The sequence below is a fragment of the Anas platyrhynchos genome, chromosome 3, assembly GCF_047663525.1.
Source record: "Anas platyrhynchos isolate ZD024472 breed Pekin duck chromosome 3, IASCAAS_PekinDuck_T2T, whole genome shotgun sequence".
Taxonomy (NCBI): domain Eukaryota; kingdom Metazoa; phylum Chordata; class Aves; order Anseriformes; family Anatidae; genus Anas; species Anas platyrhynchos.
This window is the reverse complement of record NC_092589.1, coordinates 63,297,187-63,318,520: the sequence shown is the minus strand read 5'-3', so window position 1 is coordinate 63,318,520 and position 21,334 is coordinate 63,297,187. Positions and strand designations below refer to the sequence as shown.

General features: G+C 35.0%; 1 protein-coding gene across 17 annotated transcripts in view; it reads right to left on the bottom strand.

The window, feature by feature from the left end:
* EPB41L2 (erythrocyte membrane protein band 4.1 like 2) overlaps positions 1-21,334 on the bottom strand; it is a 107,898-nt gene that overhangs the window by 31,278 nt on the left and 55,286 nt on the right. For all 17 annotated transcript variants that reach the window (XM_027454514.3, XM_072036006.1, XM_072036007.1 and 14 more), the window contains 7 exons: positions 19,695-19,799; positions 14,042-14,084; positions 6,690-6,765; positions 5,127-5,345; positions 4,569-4,656; positions 2,797-2,949; positions 1,075-1,172 (listed from right to left, as the gene is read on the bottom strand). In XM_027454514.3, coding sequence (XP_027310315.2) covers positions 1,075-1,172; positions 2,797-2,949; positions 4,569-4,656; positions 5,127-5,345; positions 6,690-6,765; positions 14,042-14,084; positions 19,695-19,799 — 782 coding nt within the window. The remainder of the gene's footprint in view (positions 1-1,074; positions 1,173-2,796; positions 2,950-4,568; positions 4,657-5,126; positions 5,346-6,689; positions 6,766-14,041; positions 14,085-19,694; positions 19,800-21,334) is intronic.

Below are 21,334 nucleotides of genomic sequence, written 5' to 3'. Positions count from 1 at the left end.
TGAAGAGCATTAACGTTCTTTCCATTGCAGAAAAGAACTGTTACCACAAATGACATACAGACAGCAACAGCCAAAGCAGACTTCAACTTTTGAAGAAATATAGAATGATGAGCTATTTAGGTTAATAAACTTAACTAAGAAGTCTAGTAAGGAGAAGTTCTCCTTCTACTGAAGGAGAAAGCTTAATCCTTTACATGCCCTTTTTACAATGAGAAACCTAGATTCGAGGACTATTCAATGCATGAGAGATTCAACCTAAATCTATTACTCCTGAGGCTGCATGAGTACATGCACTCCTTCATGGAGATTATGCTATTATAAAAAAAAGATTTTTCAAATTACTTCTCAATGCTGGAAGTAGAAAGAAATAACTCTGTTGTTGAAGTAGTCATTGACAAATAGACTGTAGTTTCAATAATTGATTCAGAATTGTGCATTTGGCAGTTACTGAGAAAAAATGCAGAGAAAATTTTAAGCACTTCTATGAAACGACAATACTCTCAGACATATGGTCCAATTTTTTGGGTGGTCCTTAGGGGACTCAAAGAGTTCAACTCGATGATCCTTGTGGGTCCCTCCTAGCTTGGGATATTCTATAATTCTAAGTTAGGGTTTATTACATAAATAAATAGCATGCTGTTCTTTAAAGAATGGACTGTGAATTCAGTCCAGTTTATAAACAAGTAAAAATTCAGCTGTAAGCATTTAAACAGCAGAAGATACTGAAAAAACTGGAGTGAATGAAGATTAACTGTCAAACCCACAGCTTATTTTGTCTATTGGCTCTCTAGGTTGTCATTTTGAAAAGTAGATCTCTCAGTAAATACTTTGTATGATTATTAGTTTAGTTTAATACTGGTAGCATGCTGAAAGTTTAAATGATACTTATTTGTACTTTAGACCTTCGGAACTGGTAATTCCGTGTCAGTGACTCATAGGATGTCTTCTGTCTAAGAGGTGTTAATACAGGGAGGAAGTAGGGGAAAAGAGGGGATAAGCCTTCTCAACTTTCCTCATATCCTTTCAAAGATATGAGCATACCTGGCAAAACTGGGGAAGCAGAGACTTATTTACCTGAAGAAAGTATGGTGCTCCACACAAACCTTCCATAACCTTTTAGCAGCCCGGTGGTTTGGCAGTTTGAACCCAATAGTGCTCTCAAACTGTTCCAGCTGGAAAGAATCCACAAATAAATTAACCCATTTCCTTAACATGGCTATTAACTGGAAGGCAGAGTTCAGATAATTCCATTACTGTAAGAAGCAGTAATTCTCCTGTCATAAGAGTTTGTAAGACTTCAAAAATACCAGTTTCTAGCCTTTTAATATAATTATACTGGGTGGGCTAATCATGACAGGTAATAAACACATTATCACTTCCTATCTGTACTAATGACTTCTGAGAAATTCAGAAATACTTCAGCATTCCTTGCTAATTTTCTGATTAGCAGCCCAATACACTTTTTAACTGAATGAAAAAATTATACTGCAGGTTGTGCTGCACATTTTCCTTGGATTCAATACCAGTCTGAAATCCATATTGCAGTGTCACTCTTACTGATCCATTTCATTAAGTATCTTTTTTTTTTTTAGCAAAAATATATTTGTTTATACATACGTTTTCCAGTTTTACATGTTTTACGTTTATACGTTTTACAAAAGTACAATGTAAGTATTGCATTACTGGCTATTAGACTTAAGCTAAACACAGCTCCTGTCATTTCACGTGAAGTCTATTTACACTAAAATACTGTAAAGATTTCAAACTGAAAGTGTTCCATACTTTACTAAATCCCTTTTCAACAAAACAGGGTCTGGGAATTGCTCTGTGAACTTTTAAGTGTGTGCAAACAAAATAAATGCTTTGAGAAATGATGAGTTAGCTTTATAAGATTGTGCAGAGGCTAATTTGTTTTTGGTCACTTAAGAGAACTGGGAACCAAAATTAAGACAGATTTAAAAATATATCTTTAAAACTTGCCTATTATTTATAAGCACTACAGCTGATTTTGTATCAGCATAAGGTAGTCATACTGCTTTTATACAAGGCTGTGGGAAGGTGACTTGCCATTTAAAGTTTTAATGGATTACAATTTGAGATTAGCAGACAGTACATATCTTGCCTAGAATAATTCAGGAATAAATTCAAACCTTTTCCTCCATTTAGCTCTGTAATGTCATTAACATATTTTATTTATTCACACAGCAAAAGCTACCCTAAACATTTTAGGATATACTTTAAAGAGTTCATCATTTTGTTTTCTACAAAGATTTTCCAGTTAAAATGTGCTCAAAATGTAAACCTCCCTCCTTCGTTGACTCCCATAAACTTACAACGGTAAGTGAAAAAAGGTGAATTCGATATTTCTGCAGCAGCTAACAGGAAGTTAGAGCTCTCTACAGGACAACTCAGGTCTTTGCTTACATCCATAAAACTAGCGGCATTGACATTTAGTGAACAATTATATCCACAGAGGAAGAGAGGCTGACTCTCCCTAGGGGCTGCAATTTTGTAAAAACGTGGCCAGTGTAACTGGCTTTACCTGCACTAAATATAAGTTACAGGATTGCATCTATTACATTCCCCCTCCAAAAAAAAGTGCTGGAGTCACATTCATTAATCATCAGAAGTGCTTAATACAAGCGGTAGAATCTGATGACAAAAATAAAACCCTCTGAAATTCTGCTCGAATCCAACATAAGCCTTCCAGGATGCCTAGTAAAAACTGACACTGTTTTTTCTGTTGCTGTATAGAAATAATCAGACAAAAAAAGGCAAGACAAAGGTATTACTTACTTCTGCTGGTCTGATTTTGATGTAGAAATTACTTCGCTTATAGGAAATCTTCAGAATTTTTGGCCAAGCAAAGCGGTTGATCCGGAGTCTATCTTTGTAAATGAGCAGTCCATTAGCACACACACCCAGCATGATATCCACACCTTCAGAATCCTATTGTGTATGAGACAATTTCATAAAAATCATTTTATTAACATTCCAAACAAGTAATTATCTCAGGCAAACCTTGAGGGAAGAAGGCAAATGGGACTCATTTCACATTAAAACTTGAAAGACCGTGACATTGAGATTGTTAAAGAAGAAATGACCAAGTATAACAATTTTATAACAAAGGATTTGGACGCCAGTAATTTGGCACTCCTCTATCTGTACTTACCACAGTCCTGGGAAATTTAGGTATTCTGTCAATAAGGACAAAGTCAACAACTATGAGAAGTACGGTGGGTGTACCGATGATTTGATTTCTAATACTGAAAGAAGTGAGAGTAAGAACAGATCTCTCCAACAAGAAAGTCAGAGCAAGTTGGTGACAGTGATCTTTTACATTCACCTACTATTCCAAAGAAGATGCAGGAAGCAATGGATAGCTAGCTGAAATATCAGCATAATCATTTCAATCAAAGTGCTGTCACGCAGGGTTTCTTGGCATTCTGTGCTACTGACAGCATTTGATGCCAGTTCAGCAAGCTACATAACCAAACACTTACTGATAAGGCCTGGATATACTGTACTGCTGCAGAGTAATATGGCATATGTCCTCACAAAAAAACAAATCAACTGCATCAAATGCCAACACTGTCATTAAGTGTTGCTTCACCAGCATAACAATTAGCTGCAAGTGGACCCTGGCAAACAGCAGTTCGTTCAGATGCTTCACTATGGCAAAGGAAAGCTCAAACTCTTATGTATGCAAGTTCCTTGAAGTGCTTCAGACCAAGTGAACTGCCATACTGCACTTGTATTAGAAAATGAATAAATATTCCAGACATATTTAATGTACATGAATAAAAATGTAAGCATATTTTTCAAGTGTTTCTAAGAGAACACAAGATGTAGTCTGTGGAAAATTGCAAATGTAAGCACATAAAATTTCTGTAGGAGTCCATCTCCAGTATTTTAAAGTCTTGGTTTTCTTCTTTATATATATGTATATATATATTTATATATATATATATGTATATATATAAAGAAGAAAAATATATATATAAAGAAGAAAATCAGTCATATATATGACTGATATGCTTACAACACATTAATTTTCCTCATTTGAGACTCTGGATTTGTGGGAGGGACTGAAAGGGGAGCGAAGGTTAGTTGGCTTGTTGGATTTTTACATTAAAAATCCTAATAGAAATGCAGTTTTGATTTGACTCATCCAAAGGGATGAAAAAGAAAAGCCTCTGAAAAGCACCTTCCCCTCAAGACCTCTTCCCACCCATACTTGTCACTTCTAAGTCTTGGGGAATTTCAGAAATAATTACATATTCTTTTAGGCTTCACTTTATAGCCCCAACTCTCTTTGATCCAAAAACCAGATGCTTAAGATCTTCTTAGAATATTCTAGAATATTCTATCTAGGATGCACACGTCTACGCATTAAATAAAATTCAACTTAAAATAGTTTTTAAGAATGTCAAAGCTGTTAACAGAGTAGTTATCATGAGATAAAAGGCTCATATGAAAGCACTGAGGATCCAAACACTTTCAAATCAAGAATACACTGCTCTCTTTAATACCAAGCACTATTTGAAAACCAAATCAAACCCCGATACCTTGGCATGATGTAAATCCACTCCATACATGGAAAGTCTCTTAGCATTTTCTAGGAACTGGGAATCTGCCTGTGCTGGAGTCAAGCCCCTAAAGCCAAAAAACAAACCTTGATTTTATTGTCCAAAGAACAAAGAATCAAAACAGAAGAATCCTGCAATTCAGACACACAGAAAAATGTCCGTTTGTAAGGTATCAATAGCATTTTCAACGTAAAGTGAAACTGTTCTTTCAGAGCAGTTATATTCCCTTAATTTAGGTTTCCGTATTCACTCTTTCAAAATATTTTTAGGTCTACCTTGTCATGAACTGGACAACTAATTCATATGCTTGTATAAAATATTTTCTCCAAATGATCTCTTCTGATATCTTAGTGAAGCTATTATTTTCAAATTGACATTTTGAAACACATGGGATTAAGAAGCTCCTGTTATGTAGCAAAAGACTTACAGAGCAACAATAGGCTTCAGTTTAGCAGTTTATAAACTCTTAAGAGCTTAAGAGAAATGGTAACAAATATGACAGCACGATTTAATTTCATCACGCTGTATCTGACAGACCTGTGTGTTTTGTGTAGCTCAGCTACTTTCTCCTCCATTTCTTGAGTTTGATTGGGTGCAAATTGGAATTCACTGATGTAATCACCGTGGTGCTCCTCTGGGTCATGATCACCCATTTCAGCCTGCAGGATATATGAACCAAGGAGGGCGTGAGTCACAAACGAACATGGCAGTCGACCAGAAGCAATATCCTGGCGAAGCTGTAGGCACAAGAAATATCTGCAAGACAAAGAAAAGGAGGGGGAATGGGGTGAAAAATGTGAACAGGTGAAGAGTTACCAATTAAAATATATATAAGATAAAGCACAATTTCTCTGATACATGTGATCACAAGCATTTTTTAAAGTAATCCAATACAGTAATAATTTCTTTGTATTTTAGACTGCAAGTGTCTAAGGTTTACAATTAAAAACCATGCATTTCCTTTGGAATTTCCTTTTCGCTTCAAAATTCCAACTTTTATATATACCTTACAGTCACTAGCTCATCATTAGTGTAACAGAAGAAATCTGTATCATTACTGAAACCATAACTGCCTTCCTTAAACCAAGTATATATTAGAATTTATTATTTCTAGTACTGCACATAGTCTTCTACCAAATATAACAAGTTAACAATCAGGAGACATCATGCCCTAGCACAGATATTTAATTAAAAAAAAAGTTTTACAAGTAAAGTTCAAATTTTAAGAAATTTCACTTTAAGCTATAATCATAAAAACACTTTACCAGTTGAACATGCAATTCAAACGCCAATTGACACTGAAAACTTTCAAACTCAACAGACACAGTTGAAATGCACTGCATACTAAGTGTCTTAGCTTATTTGTAGTAATGTATCAACTACAAACTCACATAGCTATCTTATTTTGTGTAGAGAACTGATTAAATGCAGTATGTAATGACATATCCCACCTCACCAGTGGGATAAAAACATTAAAACAAAGTGCTTAGGTTTGCCATAACTCCTGACAAAGTGAACCAATTGCCTACACTGCTTATGTTAGTCTTGCAATGCTGTATTTTAGGTGCTTAGAAAGTATTTAGTTCTTACATCTCATTAGATTTTATTCCATTGCCATCTAAGCAATGTAATTATTGACTTGTTTTATGGTTTTACTAATACTAGAAAAGCTACATTTTCAACAATCTTAGGTAACTGAATTACCTTACGTCCCTTAAGCTTTGCTCTCCAAAACAACACCCCCATACCCTCATGTACTCTATAATAAATCGGCAGCCCAAGAATAAACCGCTGTCTACCTTCATACATGATCTCATCTTCCCCTCCTGCATTCCCCTCAAATTATATCTCAACTTATCATTAAATTCTTCTTTCTGAAGAAACAAATGTTCTTGTTCTTTTTAAGAAATACACTGCTAGGTACTCCTGCTTCCTCAAGATGCCTTCCATGCCAAAGGACAAGTTTGTGCCCACACTCCAAAAAGTAGTTGATATGAGCATTCTACAGTAATAGAACCTGTTCTGCATCCAGAAACTTATGAAGCCTATTTTGATTAAATAGCAATAATTTTTAAGTTTAATATTATGAACTGTACATACCTAGTGATGTCTTCAGTCAGTTGTGAAGGATCAGGAGGATAAAATTTCACATTAAAGGTGAACAGCCAAGGTAAACCTAAATAAGGAAAACATCTGATTGGTAATCTCAAAACTGTTGAAGCAAGCAAGCAAAGAACTTTACTGAAAAAAAAAAAAGGCAGTTGTATAAATTTTAGATCACTGAAGCCTTGAAAATATTTGAAAGTTCTTTCTCCTCTTTTTAGAGTATATCAGTAAGAACCATATATTATTTTCCATTATCAGGTATACACAGAGTGAACAGAGTGAAAGAAAAATGTAACATGTTAAAAACTAATTTTTAAAATGTTAACAGTAAGCTATGTAAACATCAGAAGTTTTAATTTGAAAACTACCATAACATATAACCAGATATTATGTGTTCAAATATAAATAGCTGTTCGCACTAAATCTGCATTTATTTCCAACTCTTTCAAGGCTAGTGATCTCCCTGTTTAAACTGATTGTAGTTTGAAAGACCGTACAATAACTATGAACTTGAGATGTCAATATGAAGACTGTATTGCATACAAAGACAATAAGTAAACTATTCATATTCATACTGAATGCACGGAAGACAAAAATATTAGCCATTTCTCCTTTAAAATAATTTTTCTTAAACAATAATACCTTTAGCTATAATAGCAATTATATTTTTTTAAATTCACATATGAAAATTGTGATTGCCTATCTTAAATACAAAAGCACTTAAACTAGTTTGACAAAGCATAAAATTCTGCTTTTAATCATAGCTCTAGTTCTAAAACAGCTTTCAAATCTTGAACATTTAAGTCACTTAAATAATGAAAATTCATTCTAAGCATGTTGCTCTGTTATACTACTATGTGCAAGAGAAGTATGTTAATTGGAAAGTAATAACAATTTAACATGAATAGAAGTTTCCAAATTCAAACATTTTATTTAGTGTAATGCAGACACACAAAACAAAATCCTAAAATAGAAATCCAGAAAAAGAACTGAATTGTTTGTTTTTTATGCTGCTTCAAAGCAGTTGGGCTTTATCATGTCTTGCCAGACATAAGGACGGTAAAGCTACAATGTAGATTTGCCAAAAATAATAATGGCAGATAATAAATAGAAGTTATTATCAGTAAAATTAACTAGTATGTTTGTCTCCCTCTCACCCTTTTCTCTTAAGGCAACTAATACTTCTGGTGAAAGACTTAAAAATAACTGTTGGTAAAAAAAGAGGTAATTATTCTATAAGCCTTGTTAACAATTACTTTTGAACCTTAGATAATATTTTAAAAAGCTGCCATACTCAGATAAATCATGCTTCAGAAAAATTGTCTATTTAAAAAAATAAACGACCAAAATGCCATTTCCAACATTATGCTGCAGGTGCTGATATTTTTGCTTAAGGTTGTTTTCCTAAAAGTAAAGGAATAATAAATTCACAGCTGTTAGAAGTGAAAAGATGCTTTGTGTCAAAATATGTATTTCAACATTTCAAAAATTACTTTTCAGATGCGACTATTCACTGTAGCATTTTAACTTCTGCGTAAGTAAGTCTGCTTAACTGTGAACCTCATCCTCCCTGGCATCTAAGTCACTATTTCCTTTTGTGAGTGCAGGGATTTAATACATCTACATGTTCCCAGTTATCAATTATTTGCTAGGACAATGAAAGCTTGGCTTACAAAATAAGGCACATCTCCTTGAATGAGAAAGCCTAATTTATCTGATGTATTCACAGTACTGATTTAGCTAAGATATGCCCATTATCTATTGCTATCTAATGCAAGACAGAATGAAGAGAATTAAATTTCTAACAATGATTTATACATATACTATGAATAAACAGAATTAAATCTGGAATAAATTATGAAAGTGGACTGATCTGTTTTCAAGGATATTAGCATCATTTAATGCTAATATTAAGTAAACCAAACTGATGACAAGATGCAATTGGGCCAAAGATACCTATGCAAACAGTGTTTAGGAAGAGTTATGTTAAGAGGGGCTGTGGAGGAGGTTGGAACAATAAAGATGAAAGGAATGTGTGTCCTTTCTCACAGGTAGCAACCAGACAATGTTTTCCTGGCATGGAGCAAAGTTTCCTGATGTGAAGCAATTTTTCCTGGTCTAAGACTACAGTTCAACTAATCAGATGAATTTGGCCTTAACCTATTTCTTTTTTTGTCAGCTTTTTTACTGTTAGCTTTCAGAAAGCTCTGTAACAAGGAGACCTAGACACTGCTGGAAAAGAAAAAAAAAGAGAAAAAATCTTCTAGAAGCTATAAAGAGCACAAATCCTCTGAATCTACAGGCTACATAAAAAAATCATATGCTCATACTAATTCCTATAACTAATCCATAGAAAAAGTGTTGTAGTTGACTTGCTACTAAGTAATTTCTGAACAGCTGATGACCTGATATTTTACCTGATTACTGAAAACACATTTATCCTGGGAACACAGACCAGTAAGCGTACTATACAGGCTATATTTATACTTTAATACAGCATACTGTTTGTAGCCACATAACTGAGGCACACAAACAACTGTCTTCACACAACAACGCGTGCTATTACTGGCACTTGGAATTGACAGCAAAAACAAAAAAATCTGATATTAAAGTGATATTTAGCATTCTGTTCCTGATAAGGCTCTCTGTCTTAATGTTTAATAGTATGTGCTACAGAAATGTCAAATTCTTTTCTAGACAGTTTGTTACCTCAAAAATGCTTCTGTGGCAGCTTTAGGCACATTCTTTGAGGAAAAGAATGCAATAACTAACCAGCTAACAACATACAATTAACATGATTCATCCCATTCACACTGGAAATCAGTGAGTTTTTAGTCTAGTGAAGGCATAGCTTTTACTCGTGATTCCTGTCTCTCAGCTAACATTTTTAGGGTACTGTGTGAGCAGTTCATCTGTCCTAGTCACAGGCAGATGTCCAATGCCCCATAAAGATAAGAAAATTATTTCTATAACATAGCTTAAATTACCTTGCAGGGAATCAAAGCAATATAGCAGCTGTACAACTAGCCCACATTTTCGAAGTTGCATCAACAAAACCAGAGTGCAGCCAAACCTTTTTGGACCAACAAAATGCAGCTGACAAACTCAGACATCTCTAAACTGCAAAACAATTTTTATGGCTAGTAGACATGTAGGAACACTTCCACAGGACAACACTTTCCTGAGCACAGTGCTTATTGGTCTTCACTACTAGATTCTAGTGTGATAAGCTTCAAAGTTAGCTACAAGTTCTACACATAATAAAATAAACTAAATAACTATATATATATCTACTTCTTTAAAGTGACCTTGCATACACATATCTATACACTTTTTTAACCTGAGCTTGCCATGCTTTATTGGCAATAAAATCAGAGCTGTATATTTAAAATGCAATCCTTTTCCTTAATGAATTTTAACTTCCCTTCACACTAAGTACAAAGTGTAAAATGTGGTAGTACACAGTGTTGCAAAATTCTAAATTCGTGTCATACTGTTCTCACAGAATTTTATTTATTAATTTATCACTGTTTGGTCTACTGTAAAAATACACACATTTAATCATATCATTATCTTTTCTTATCCTCTTTCCCGAGCAGTTCAGACGTTTACCTTTTACTGCAGAATATGCTACAGAACCAAGAATGTCAAAATTCTGTTTCAACTTCATGGCATTCCCAGAACTACTTTAATTGTTGGCTACACATCTCAATGACAAGGTCAGTAACACATTTGTCTATTTGAAAGTTCCCCAGTGTGAATGACTGGATACCCATAAACAATAAAGATGTTGAGAACAATCTTCAACATGAATAAAGAGCAAAATTTAAAGCCCAAGATTTGCCACCAGCTACCTTAAATATTGTAGCTGTATTATTGTATCTGTTCTAATCTACTTCCAGAATATTACAGGGAATTTCCCTCACTCCCCTCAGCAGTTAAATTGAAACAAGGGAAAAGCAAGCCAAGTTTGTCTTCAAGCTAATCATTCCTTTCTGAAAGGAAAACAACTTTTGTATCACAATGGCTTATCTCTTTTGATGCTAGTAGACACGGTTTCATTCAACTCTTGACTGCTGAAATTTATGCATCTATAATGAAGGAAAATAGGCATTTACAAAAACTGGTTTGGTTCACCTCTTAGGTTCCTATTTCAGAATGCAATGCCTCACCTCCTGAAATTGCCCATACCTTCAGAAGACAAGTGTTGTTAGTGTTGTTACCTTAGGTGAAATTAGATCACATTCTGGGTACAGCAATAAGTTCCTAAAAATCTTTCTGGCTTAGTAAGTACTCTCATGACAAAAGCCAGATGGTTTACATATTCACATCTCTAATCTTTGCCCACAATATAACTGTGAACATTTAAACTGAAGACAAGAGATTGATCTTCAGTTGCAATTAATACTACAGTAAAACCAGCTTTATGTGGCTTATTCAATTCTGTTACACTGAGAACAAGTTCAGAAAAACTCAAAACTGAATTGAATGTGCTATATGCAAACTGCATGTACCACATCTTGCATAGATAAAAACCTCATATTAAGTTTCATACAAAGGTAAAACACCATACCCTCCATGAAATCTGGGATTTGGCTTTTCCAAAGTCAGTGGCTACTGTTTGTCCCTTCACTATATGCAAGGGCTGAAGCTCTAAATTTTGTGCAAGTCTGAATCCACTTTGGATGTATCAGTTTCCAAGCTAGTGACAGAAATGTCATACCTGTCCGTAATTGAATTAATTAGAGGTTTTATCATATGCCAGTGGATATCCAATTACATGAGTTTAAAAAAGGTCATGAATTAATTTGCCTGAAGAGATCAGGCTGAGTGAAGCCAAACAAGTTTTTTGCCACCTTCATAGCCTTGAGAAAGGAGACAGTAATTTGTGGACCAAGTTCATTAGCTACAGCAACATTGGTACATGGGTAATTGCTGAGGTCCAATATAATTGCCCAGCCAAAGGACAGTGTGAATAAATGACAGATCACAAAGCCTGGGGACCCTGAATCTCAGCAACAGACAGCCTGATGCAGACCGTGACTTGCTGGGGACTACAGGATTCTATTTTCATCTTCCCCAGGGTGGTACACAAGTGCCCCATATGTGGAGTATTGGTATTGCTCACATGTAAGAGAGACAGATAATTATAAATATTAGGTTGAAAACTGACATGCTGAACTCCACTTCCAAATTCAACATCTTTGAGTGTTCAGATCGATGTATTTGTCCAGATATGCTCATCTAGCATGTTAGTGCTTCAGTTTATGCTATACATGAGAAAAGGAAATGAGTTTCCTCATTCTGAATGGGCTAGTAGGTTTTACAGATATCTTAAATATATTTTAACTGAATATTTTTTTGTACATAAGATATCTATTCTTGACTAGAACTAAGCCTGAAACAAAGAAAAACCTCATTACTCAATACCCACATAGTTGGGAGAGAAAATTTGCTTTCACAGTACATTCCAATAACTGGAAATTTTAATACAGTGATTACAAAGAACACAACTAACAGTGTGTTCATTACTTGTAAATCAGTGTAAGCAAGTTTCATCATAGAAACCTTCAAAATGGCATTCACTTGGTTGTTTACTTCATGCAGTATGCCTATGGACTCAGAAATGCTACAGACCAGAGAAAAAATTTCAATTGTGATGCTTAATTGAAGAAACTGGACTTGACCTCCAATATAGAAACAGGTCTTCATGTTGTATGAAAAATCAGATTCCCTTAAAATATTTTTGGAGTACATACTACACAGTTAAGAAAACTATGTAGTGCATCCAAAAAAAATATCAGGACAATCCTTGCGTTTCAGATTCATGATACTTGTAAATGATGCTCTATAGCATGCAGATCACTACTGAAGACAGTAACATGGAAAGTACAAAGTCCTCAGTCTTTTGTCAAATATTAAAATCAGCCATTAACCACATATTTTGATTACTTATATATATATATATTAACTGAAGACCTCACATTTCTATGGAATAAGTATTGCAACTTTTCCATTATTAAAAGGACGATTGCAGATTGCTTCTGCAATTGCATAAGCATGCAAGTACATTCACCATTTTAATTGGACTAGTTTGTTTATACGACAGCATATTAGATCAAAAGAGAGTCATCAATGAAGCTTCTGTAACTTTAACTTCTTCACTGGAAATGAAAAATATACCTTCCTCAATATAGTAAAGGATTTCACCAATTGGGAAAGGTCTAAAGGAAACAGAATTAACACCACTACCATTTTTGGAATATGCGAGCGTTGCCTTACAAAGAAGTTAGAAATAGTAAAGAAACCTCTTGTTAACCACTGTAGTTATCACAATGCTGTTCTTTATTGCAAGTACTCCCACTGGATCACATGCCCCAAAAGAGATCAAAGTCAGTTTAAGTAACATTCTTGTTGTGTTGGAAATGTAGACATGCAAGTCTTATCACCTCTTCATAAAATTTGCATTCTCCCCCCACTTACATTTCCTGTCAGCCGCTTAAAAATAATGTTTCTACCAAAAAAAACAACAACAAAAACATTAAAAGGAAGTCATATTGGCCCCAAGCACATAAAACAATGAGAAGAGTGTCAGTTAAAAGTTGTCTAGCCTTTCGTAGTGGCTACATATTTTGAGACATTTAAACTCAGAGTATTTCCTGAATATACTCACCATTTGCTCCTGTCTACAACAAAATCTACATGCCAAGTGAAGTACTTGACAGACTGTTATGGAAACAGAGTAGAATAAGTTATTCTGTGTATACTTAATCAGGGAAGCAGAAAGATATGAACGGCTTGACTGCGAACGACTCCCAGTCAAACGTTCCAGGGAGTAGTCTGAGGTTCCAAGCTCTCTATCTAATCCATTTCCATTGTGGAAATGGTGCTGGAGTAATCAGGTTTAAAAAATATACACCTTCTGTAAGACATACTGATTCTTATTTTGTAGCTTGAAAGCCTTACAGCAACAACCATGACCATTTCTGTTAAAGTTAACTTTTTCCATCTCATAACCCAAATATCAGCACCAAATTTGAATAACATCTACTGTTTTGGGATGCAAAAGACGTTAACTGATTAGTCAAATGCAATACAGAAAAAATTGGGTCAGCAGCCACTACAGTCATTGACTTCTACAGCAGAAGTCTGAGTGATCCTTTCTCTCCTTATTGGACAGTGGACAGAAATAGAAGCTTTGCTGTTTGTTCTAAGGCTGAATGTCATCAGATACAAATTTTTTAGTGGTGTAAGCAATTAAATCAACATCCAGACTACTGAGTTTAGGAAGAAAGTTTGTGTGAGCAGAAAAAGGGAACATCGCATCCAAATACATAAGTACTTACTTCGAATTTGTCTCTTAATTTCCTTTGAAGGATCTAACCAGTTCTGAAAAAAATAAACATTTAAAATAATTTCAGAGAGAAGATAAAGTAATTTCATACAATGCAGTCGAAGTCCATATTGTTTAGACTTCTGTTCTACTTTAAAATTTCTCAGAAATTTCTAAAATTGAACTTGTGATTTGCTAGCAAGTCTCCCCATCTATGCACATAAATGATACTGTGTAATGCCACTGCCTTCATGGCTTTTCTTATTGCTTTAGACTATTTATGCCCTGTAATTTTGTGAATTGGACAGTCTTTACTAGTACATTACATCTGACAAATACAATTGTCTCTTTCCTTTTATTGGCATAAGCAGACTTCATGAGTAACTATGTCATCTCTACATGCCAGCACTTACACTCCCATATAAAGTCATCAAGATGAGATTTCTCTTAATCTCTAGAGATCTACTATTCCTGTTACTTGTCTTAAATTACATACATTTCAGCTCTGATAACATTCAAAGGGTTTTGGAAAAAAATAATCAAATTTCTTTTTTTTTTTTCAGAGCTTCCCCAAAGCAAATTTCTCTATTAACTTGTATGATGTTAATGCGGATACACAAGGTTCAAAACTATAAGCTTTGCTCTATTTTAGGCAATGCAAATAAAGAAAAAATTCCATATAGCTGGTTCACTATTAAACATTGTTCTGTCCTCAACACCAAGAATATTTTGCTCTATTTTGTACTACCTATTAAGTTAGCTTATAGCATTTCAATTACTATTGCATAAGTAACAAAGACTTTTTTGTGACTGATCATCTAAAAACATAACTTTGAAAATTGAGAATGAGAAATCAGTAATGCATTCATCTGTAATTCAAACAAACCTGTTTACAAATTTTACCCATAGACATTACACAGCAGATCAAGTAAGACTAGAAATATAAGCCTTTTAACTGCAGTTACTGAGCATTGATTTTTTTACAGCATTTGAACGTTTATTTCCCATGAACAGACAGACACAAACATATGCAAGAACACACACACACATATGCACACACAGCCAGTCTGTCAGCCAAACTTAGTATGTTTCATTAGCAGAAGTGTGCAGAGTAATGAGGAGATAGAAACTAACTTGCAAGGTCAAGGTCAACATTTGCATTTCAACAGTCCCCTGCAGGTAATAGCAGGGACCTCAAGGTCTGCTCAAGGACCTCAGTGCCAGCACAAACGTTGCTAAGCATGCATCTGTCAGTTTTTCTTGCCCAACCTAGCCAAGTACCAGGTATTGAGTACACTGTGACTCACTGTTCAGTCTGTGATGACAAACTGTATAAACAAATAATTGTTTTCCACAACCATATAAATCAGTCTTTACTGCAGACTTTCCAACTCAAAATTAAGTTCATCTCAGGAACACAAATTCCAAATTTCTTGCTTTAAGAAACCTGCAACCTCTACATCTCATAACTGTTATAATGATTCCAGAGATACACAGTCTATAACATTGTTATAAAGGAAGAAAAAAATCCTCCCAAAGAATCTGGATAAAATTCATTTTGTTTAAATCAGAAAAAAATACTACCTGCTGGAAGACTCTTGACAAGGACAGGCCTCGGAAGACATGAGAAGTCTTCAAAAATTTTAGCAGAGACTTTCAGCTTCATTTCAGCTACAGTTATCATCCTGGTTTTTCAGTTTTGGTATTAACTCCATTCCCAAATGATACAAAGTCATATTCCTCTGATTACAAAGAGGACTAAAACTATCTTAAATTCTTAAATTTTAGACAAAAAGTAGTATAAAGTAACAAATAATTATAAGTGTGACAATTACAGCAGAAAACTAGGATGCATGAGTATGTTATTTTCAGTGCTTTATCTTTTAACTCTACTTTTACAAAGTAGAAGAAACATACAAAACAGAATATGTTGCAAAATGAGAATAATATTTTTAAAAAGGAATTCATTTCTTTAAATTAAACTGTTTTCAGTACAGCTCATTTTCTGATTTTCCAAACCTGCAGCAGGCTTATTGGAAGCAGATTTCATCACCAACTTTCATTACTGTTCCATCAAATAAAATCAGATGTTTGTATTCCATTTTATATGTGCAATTTTTTTTTTTTTTTTTTTTGGGGGGGGGGGGGGGGGGGGGAAGGGGAAGGGTTTGCATCTGTGCCTTTTGTTATAAGTAAAATAAACGCTATTGAAGAATCTACCCTGAAATAGACCTCAGCACAGAATAGGCAGGTCTGTCTTTCAACACAAAAGACAAAGTGTATGCACGCTACATTGCTCCAGTAGGCAAAAATCTATTTGTTTAATTTATGAATGGTAAGGTTATAGATAAGACAAAGTAATGAATTGTCAAAGAACAACAAAATGTTCTCTACCAGCACAGAAGTATTTTGTACAAATCCAGAAAAGCAGCATTTCCAGCTGGTGCCCAGAACATAAGAGCACAAGCTTTCTAACACTTTTGCAGACCAATTACAGCATGAATCGAGCATTCATGAACTTTTGAGGGTGTAATGCAATAAAATCACTAACTAAACTTTCAACTAATAAATATAACATTTGAAAAGCCACAAAAAAATCATTAATGCATAACTTTACTTAAATAGCTTTAAAATGTCTATGAAAGCTAACAAAAATTGGTCTGATATGAAAACATAACATCTCTCCCAGCTGCACAGAACACCCATAGAGAGAAGTTAATGGGACTCCTCCTCCAATGGTACCCCAACGGTGCATTAGGGAGCAGCTCTCATTCAAAAGAGTGCCTGGCATTGAGTTTCCACACCCCACAGCTGCTGTCTAGCTCAACAGCTGGCTCCTAAATGAGTGGCTGTGATGACTGCGTAAGAATGAGAAAACATCATTCAGCATTGAGTACTGACTGGGATGGAGGTCAGAGATTTGTTCCATTTCAATCAAGTGGCAATAGTTATAACTGGAAAATATGTATCAGAAATAACTGGTACTGAGATGAAAAAAGAATTCAAACTGGATACAGTGAGGTGAAAAAAAGAGAAGGCTAGCCCCTAAAACCAGTGAAAGCTCCACGTCTCTAGGCTTTCTGTAGCAGATATTGCTAAACACAACTGATCAGCATCCTCACACCCCCATCCATTAATTAAATCAATATGTGAGATGTTAAATGATTTTTTCTTAGAAAAGAATGAAAGCAAGTTGAGATATATGTGAAAGAGCTAAGACAGAAGCACAGGATCTATTAAAAAGACATACCACAAGTATTTAACATTCCACAAACAATATAAAAGGTCTTCATCCATGTATAAAAAGGTACATTTAATAACAGAAATACATGCATCTATCTTACTGATCCCATTCTGTGTAGTTATACAATTTCATATTTACAAGCATGAAGGAAATAGCAGTTGGGTGTTGGGGGGCACAACTCTCTCATGCTGAAGCCCAGGCTTTCAAAGTCTTGAAACCTGGGTATTCCCGTTCATCTGGCAATTACAACTTAGAGCTGCGGCAGAGTCCCACATCAGGAGATGGAATGGGTCACCTACTTTTTTGGGGGTGGGGGGATTATTTTTTGGGGGGGGTGGCTTTAAATTATTATACAACCTTTTGTCCTCCTTAGTCTCTTGTACATCACCACAGATTCCCTTATCTCCAATATAGTGATCATAAAATGCTAATTGTTGAGGAAAGAAAGCAAAACCAGATGATCAGTAGTTTTAGAAGTGTCAATTAAAGCACTAATAAAGAATACAATAGTCATCATCTTGCACATGTACCTAAGTTTGTAAAATACAGGCCAATTGCACAAGACAAGAACTGCTCTAATAGCTTTGGTAATCAAATTAAAATGAAGGTCTTACAAATGAAGAGCAATAGGTAAAACAGACAATCGCTGCTGAACAAGCATCAAATGCTGATTCAAAGATCATAAAACAAACTCAAATTGGGATATTTAGGTAAAATACCTCCTTTTGCCAGTCCAAAACCAAATTTTTTCTCTTCGCTCTCAGACTTTGAAAGATGTCTGAGTGAGTAATCCGGGGAATTAAGTAGTTCAACTCTGCTCAATATCTGTTTGCAAACCAAGTGCCTAAAGACTACCTAGAGTTCTTTCACCAACTGAAGATCTTTTTAAGAAATCCATTGGTTGACAACAGTTTCTACGGAAACCAGAACAAGCTTAAATATTTTAGATTCACTGAAAGCTTAGCTAATTTAGACAAATAACTTCACATCATTCTCTATATACATCAGTAGCAGATCCCACATCTGCTATTATGTATTTCCTCTCCTGTGAGGAGACTGTTCTATGTTGTTTTACTGTGTGTACACTCATGTATTGCCAAGAACACTAAGTAGCACAAATAAAGGGACTGTAAATGACAACAACAAAAAATAAATTAGATTATGATATTACTCTGAGGATCAACTTGGATGCTTTTCATTGTTACACTGAACAAGGTCCAATTTCTATAAATGCTTTATAAATCATGATCAAAAATACAATATCCAAGTAGTAAAAATACATCAAGACCATTTTATGCATGGAAATCTTTAACTGAGAGGAATCAAGTATTCTGCTCTTTGCTTCACAAAAGGTCTCCAGCACAGCAGTGAAGAAGTTGTCAAAGTCAAATTTATTCAGATCACTAAATTAGACTTCATTTCAAGTGCAGAAGTGGAATGAGAAAACATGAAAAAAGCAAGAAAGTCTTCACTAATTATAATATGTATATACGAGTATATAGTATATATACTCATGTAATGATGCTTCCTGACACAAAAACAGATTGAGATCAAAATCATAAGAATTCCATTTTTTCATTTCAATTTGCAATTATTAGTTTGTTCTTTATGATGGAAAAGATGCCTGCAGGTTTATCTTTAGTTAGTGGACACAGTGACAACTAGTCCATAACTAGACACAAACATTCAGATGCTGGGAGAAGCTAATTGGCTCTTAGTAATACCAACAGCTGATTTAAATTTTTTCCTCCACTCAATCTAGATGTGCTCACCATGTACAAAGAAGTGTAAAAGATTACAAAATATGCAACCAAAAGGTACTGAAGAGATCTTACTTGAATGTAGTCATACCAAAACCTCTTCATTACTAAAGCTAGCATCCAATGCTGGTGAGAGGCTAGCCCCAGTCTCACCTTTTCAAATGACCTTTTTTTAAACTTAATTTTAAGAGGAAAAGAAACAATTAAGGCCTAATAATTACAAACTTAGAGACAACATGTCCTTCATGCTCCTTGTCAAAGCATTATTAAGCACATGTGAGAAAAGAGTGAAATTTTTAGAAAGCCAGATTAAAGATAAATTTGTCTGTATTATTTATCATCAGTTTTGTTTGTCTTTGTATTTTTAAAAGGGTTACAAATTAAATTTGGGGAGCCTGGCAGATTAAGGGAATGATATTAGTTAAATTTTCCTATCTTCACTGGCAGGTATGGCATACTATTTTACCATTCCAAAATAAAGCCTAGGAACTATGCAATTAATTTTTCCAGAAACGTGTATATTTTAAATATTTCACTCTGAAGTAATAAATGGAAACTTTGTTAGTTATCTTAACATACACATCAATATCTTGCACACGGTACAAAACTATTCAAGTCAGTAGCAATGTAGGGGAAAAGCAAAAGGTCTAATACAGACTTACCTTCTGATCTGAATTCTCATAGAACAACAGCCCAAAATAGTCCTTTTCCAGTAAATTGAGATGCTCACACACTTTGTCAAATAGTATTTGGCCTTTTGCTCTTTTCTGAAAAAAAGTAAGTTACTATCAGTAAACATTTAATTTTATGAACATATTCAGCTGATGAAACAGGCTGCACAACAGGTACTGTAATTAGATGGGATTAGTCAGGAAAATTTAAAGTACCAATTAAAAAAGATTATAAAGCTGTCAGCTTCCTTATGATATTATTTTTATCATATTTTCAAGCTATACATATCACAGTTAAAAATGAAGACATTTACATTTTTTTCCAATTCAAAGAAGTCGACTTGCATGTACAAGAAAAATTCATTTCCATTTTTTACTTAAGTATTACACACCTTTAACTGCAGCTAAATAGTTCTGAAATTGTTTTTATAGGTCTATAGTTTTACCTAAAGGCCAGGATGGATGGGGCTTTGAGCAACCTGGCCTACTGGGAGGTGTCCCTGCCTATGGCAGGGGGGTGGGAACTAGCTGGTTTTTAAGGTCCCTTTCAACCCAAACCATTCTATAGCTGTATGAAAACCAAAGGATGTTATCTTCAAGGAACAAAAAAAGATGAAGCAGACCACTAAAAGTAGTTGATCAGGCCAGTAGGAACACCATACAAGCATAAGCAGAGCACAAATAGGTCTGTCAACATTGCAGAGATTCTGAGGGGCAACTCAAAGAAACCAAAGTCTTAAAACAAAACCAAGTCTTAAAGTTAATCCCTTCAAAAAATCTGTTGTAGTAACAAAAAAGAAAATCATTTTATTTGAGATTAGTTTCAATATTGTAGTGTGCTATTTTACAATAGCAATGAAAAACAAAAGTTTTAGCACACTCCTAAAAAGGCTGCTTTTTGCAGCTTTGAATAATATAGCTTAAGTAAGTTGCAATTAGTCCTGAAGTTCTATCTTTCCTTCCCACACCAGTAACTGGGAACATAAACATGGTTATCCTGTCTTCCTATTGCTAGTAATGAAAAACAGGCCTATGATTTGTTTCTGTGTGCCAGATTTTAGGGAAAAATTGTACTGGAGATGACTGCTGACAAGAGGCAAAACATTTTAGAGCATTTGGCTTGCAATACATGACCAGGGGTGGGGAACATCAGAATTTCTTTCCACAGTTAAAACACAGCCTGTTGGTGGAACATCTGAACATGAACAGCACGCAGTCTTGCCTTTTGAACCAAGCCCTACATGACTGTTCTGCTATTTGTGGCATTTACCAGCGAGGCCACAACATGGCATTTTCCAAGGCCTGGCAGCTCAGAGGAATTCCTGCATTTGCTTATCCCACAGATTTCAGTAGATGCCACACACTGCTGCAATTCCAAAGAAACGCCATCAACTGCCTCTGTGTAGGCCCTGGCAACACTGCAGTTATTGTGTCCCGCAGACAGTGACAGAGCTCTCACAAGTGCCTCAAGCGTGCCTCTCACTGCAGCCCCATTGCACTGTACAAAATGTTAAAGGCTGGGAGGGGAAGGAAGGGGGAGAAAAGGTATGCACAGAGCAAATACTGAAGGCATTGTTTTTATTCTCCAACAATCCAAACCTCTGATTCTTCAGGACTGCATTGTTCAGCAG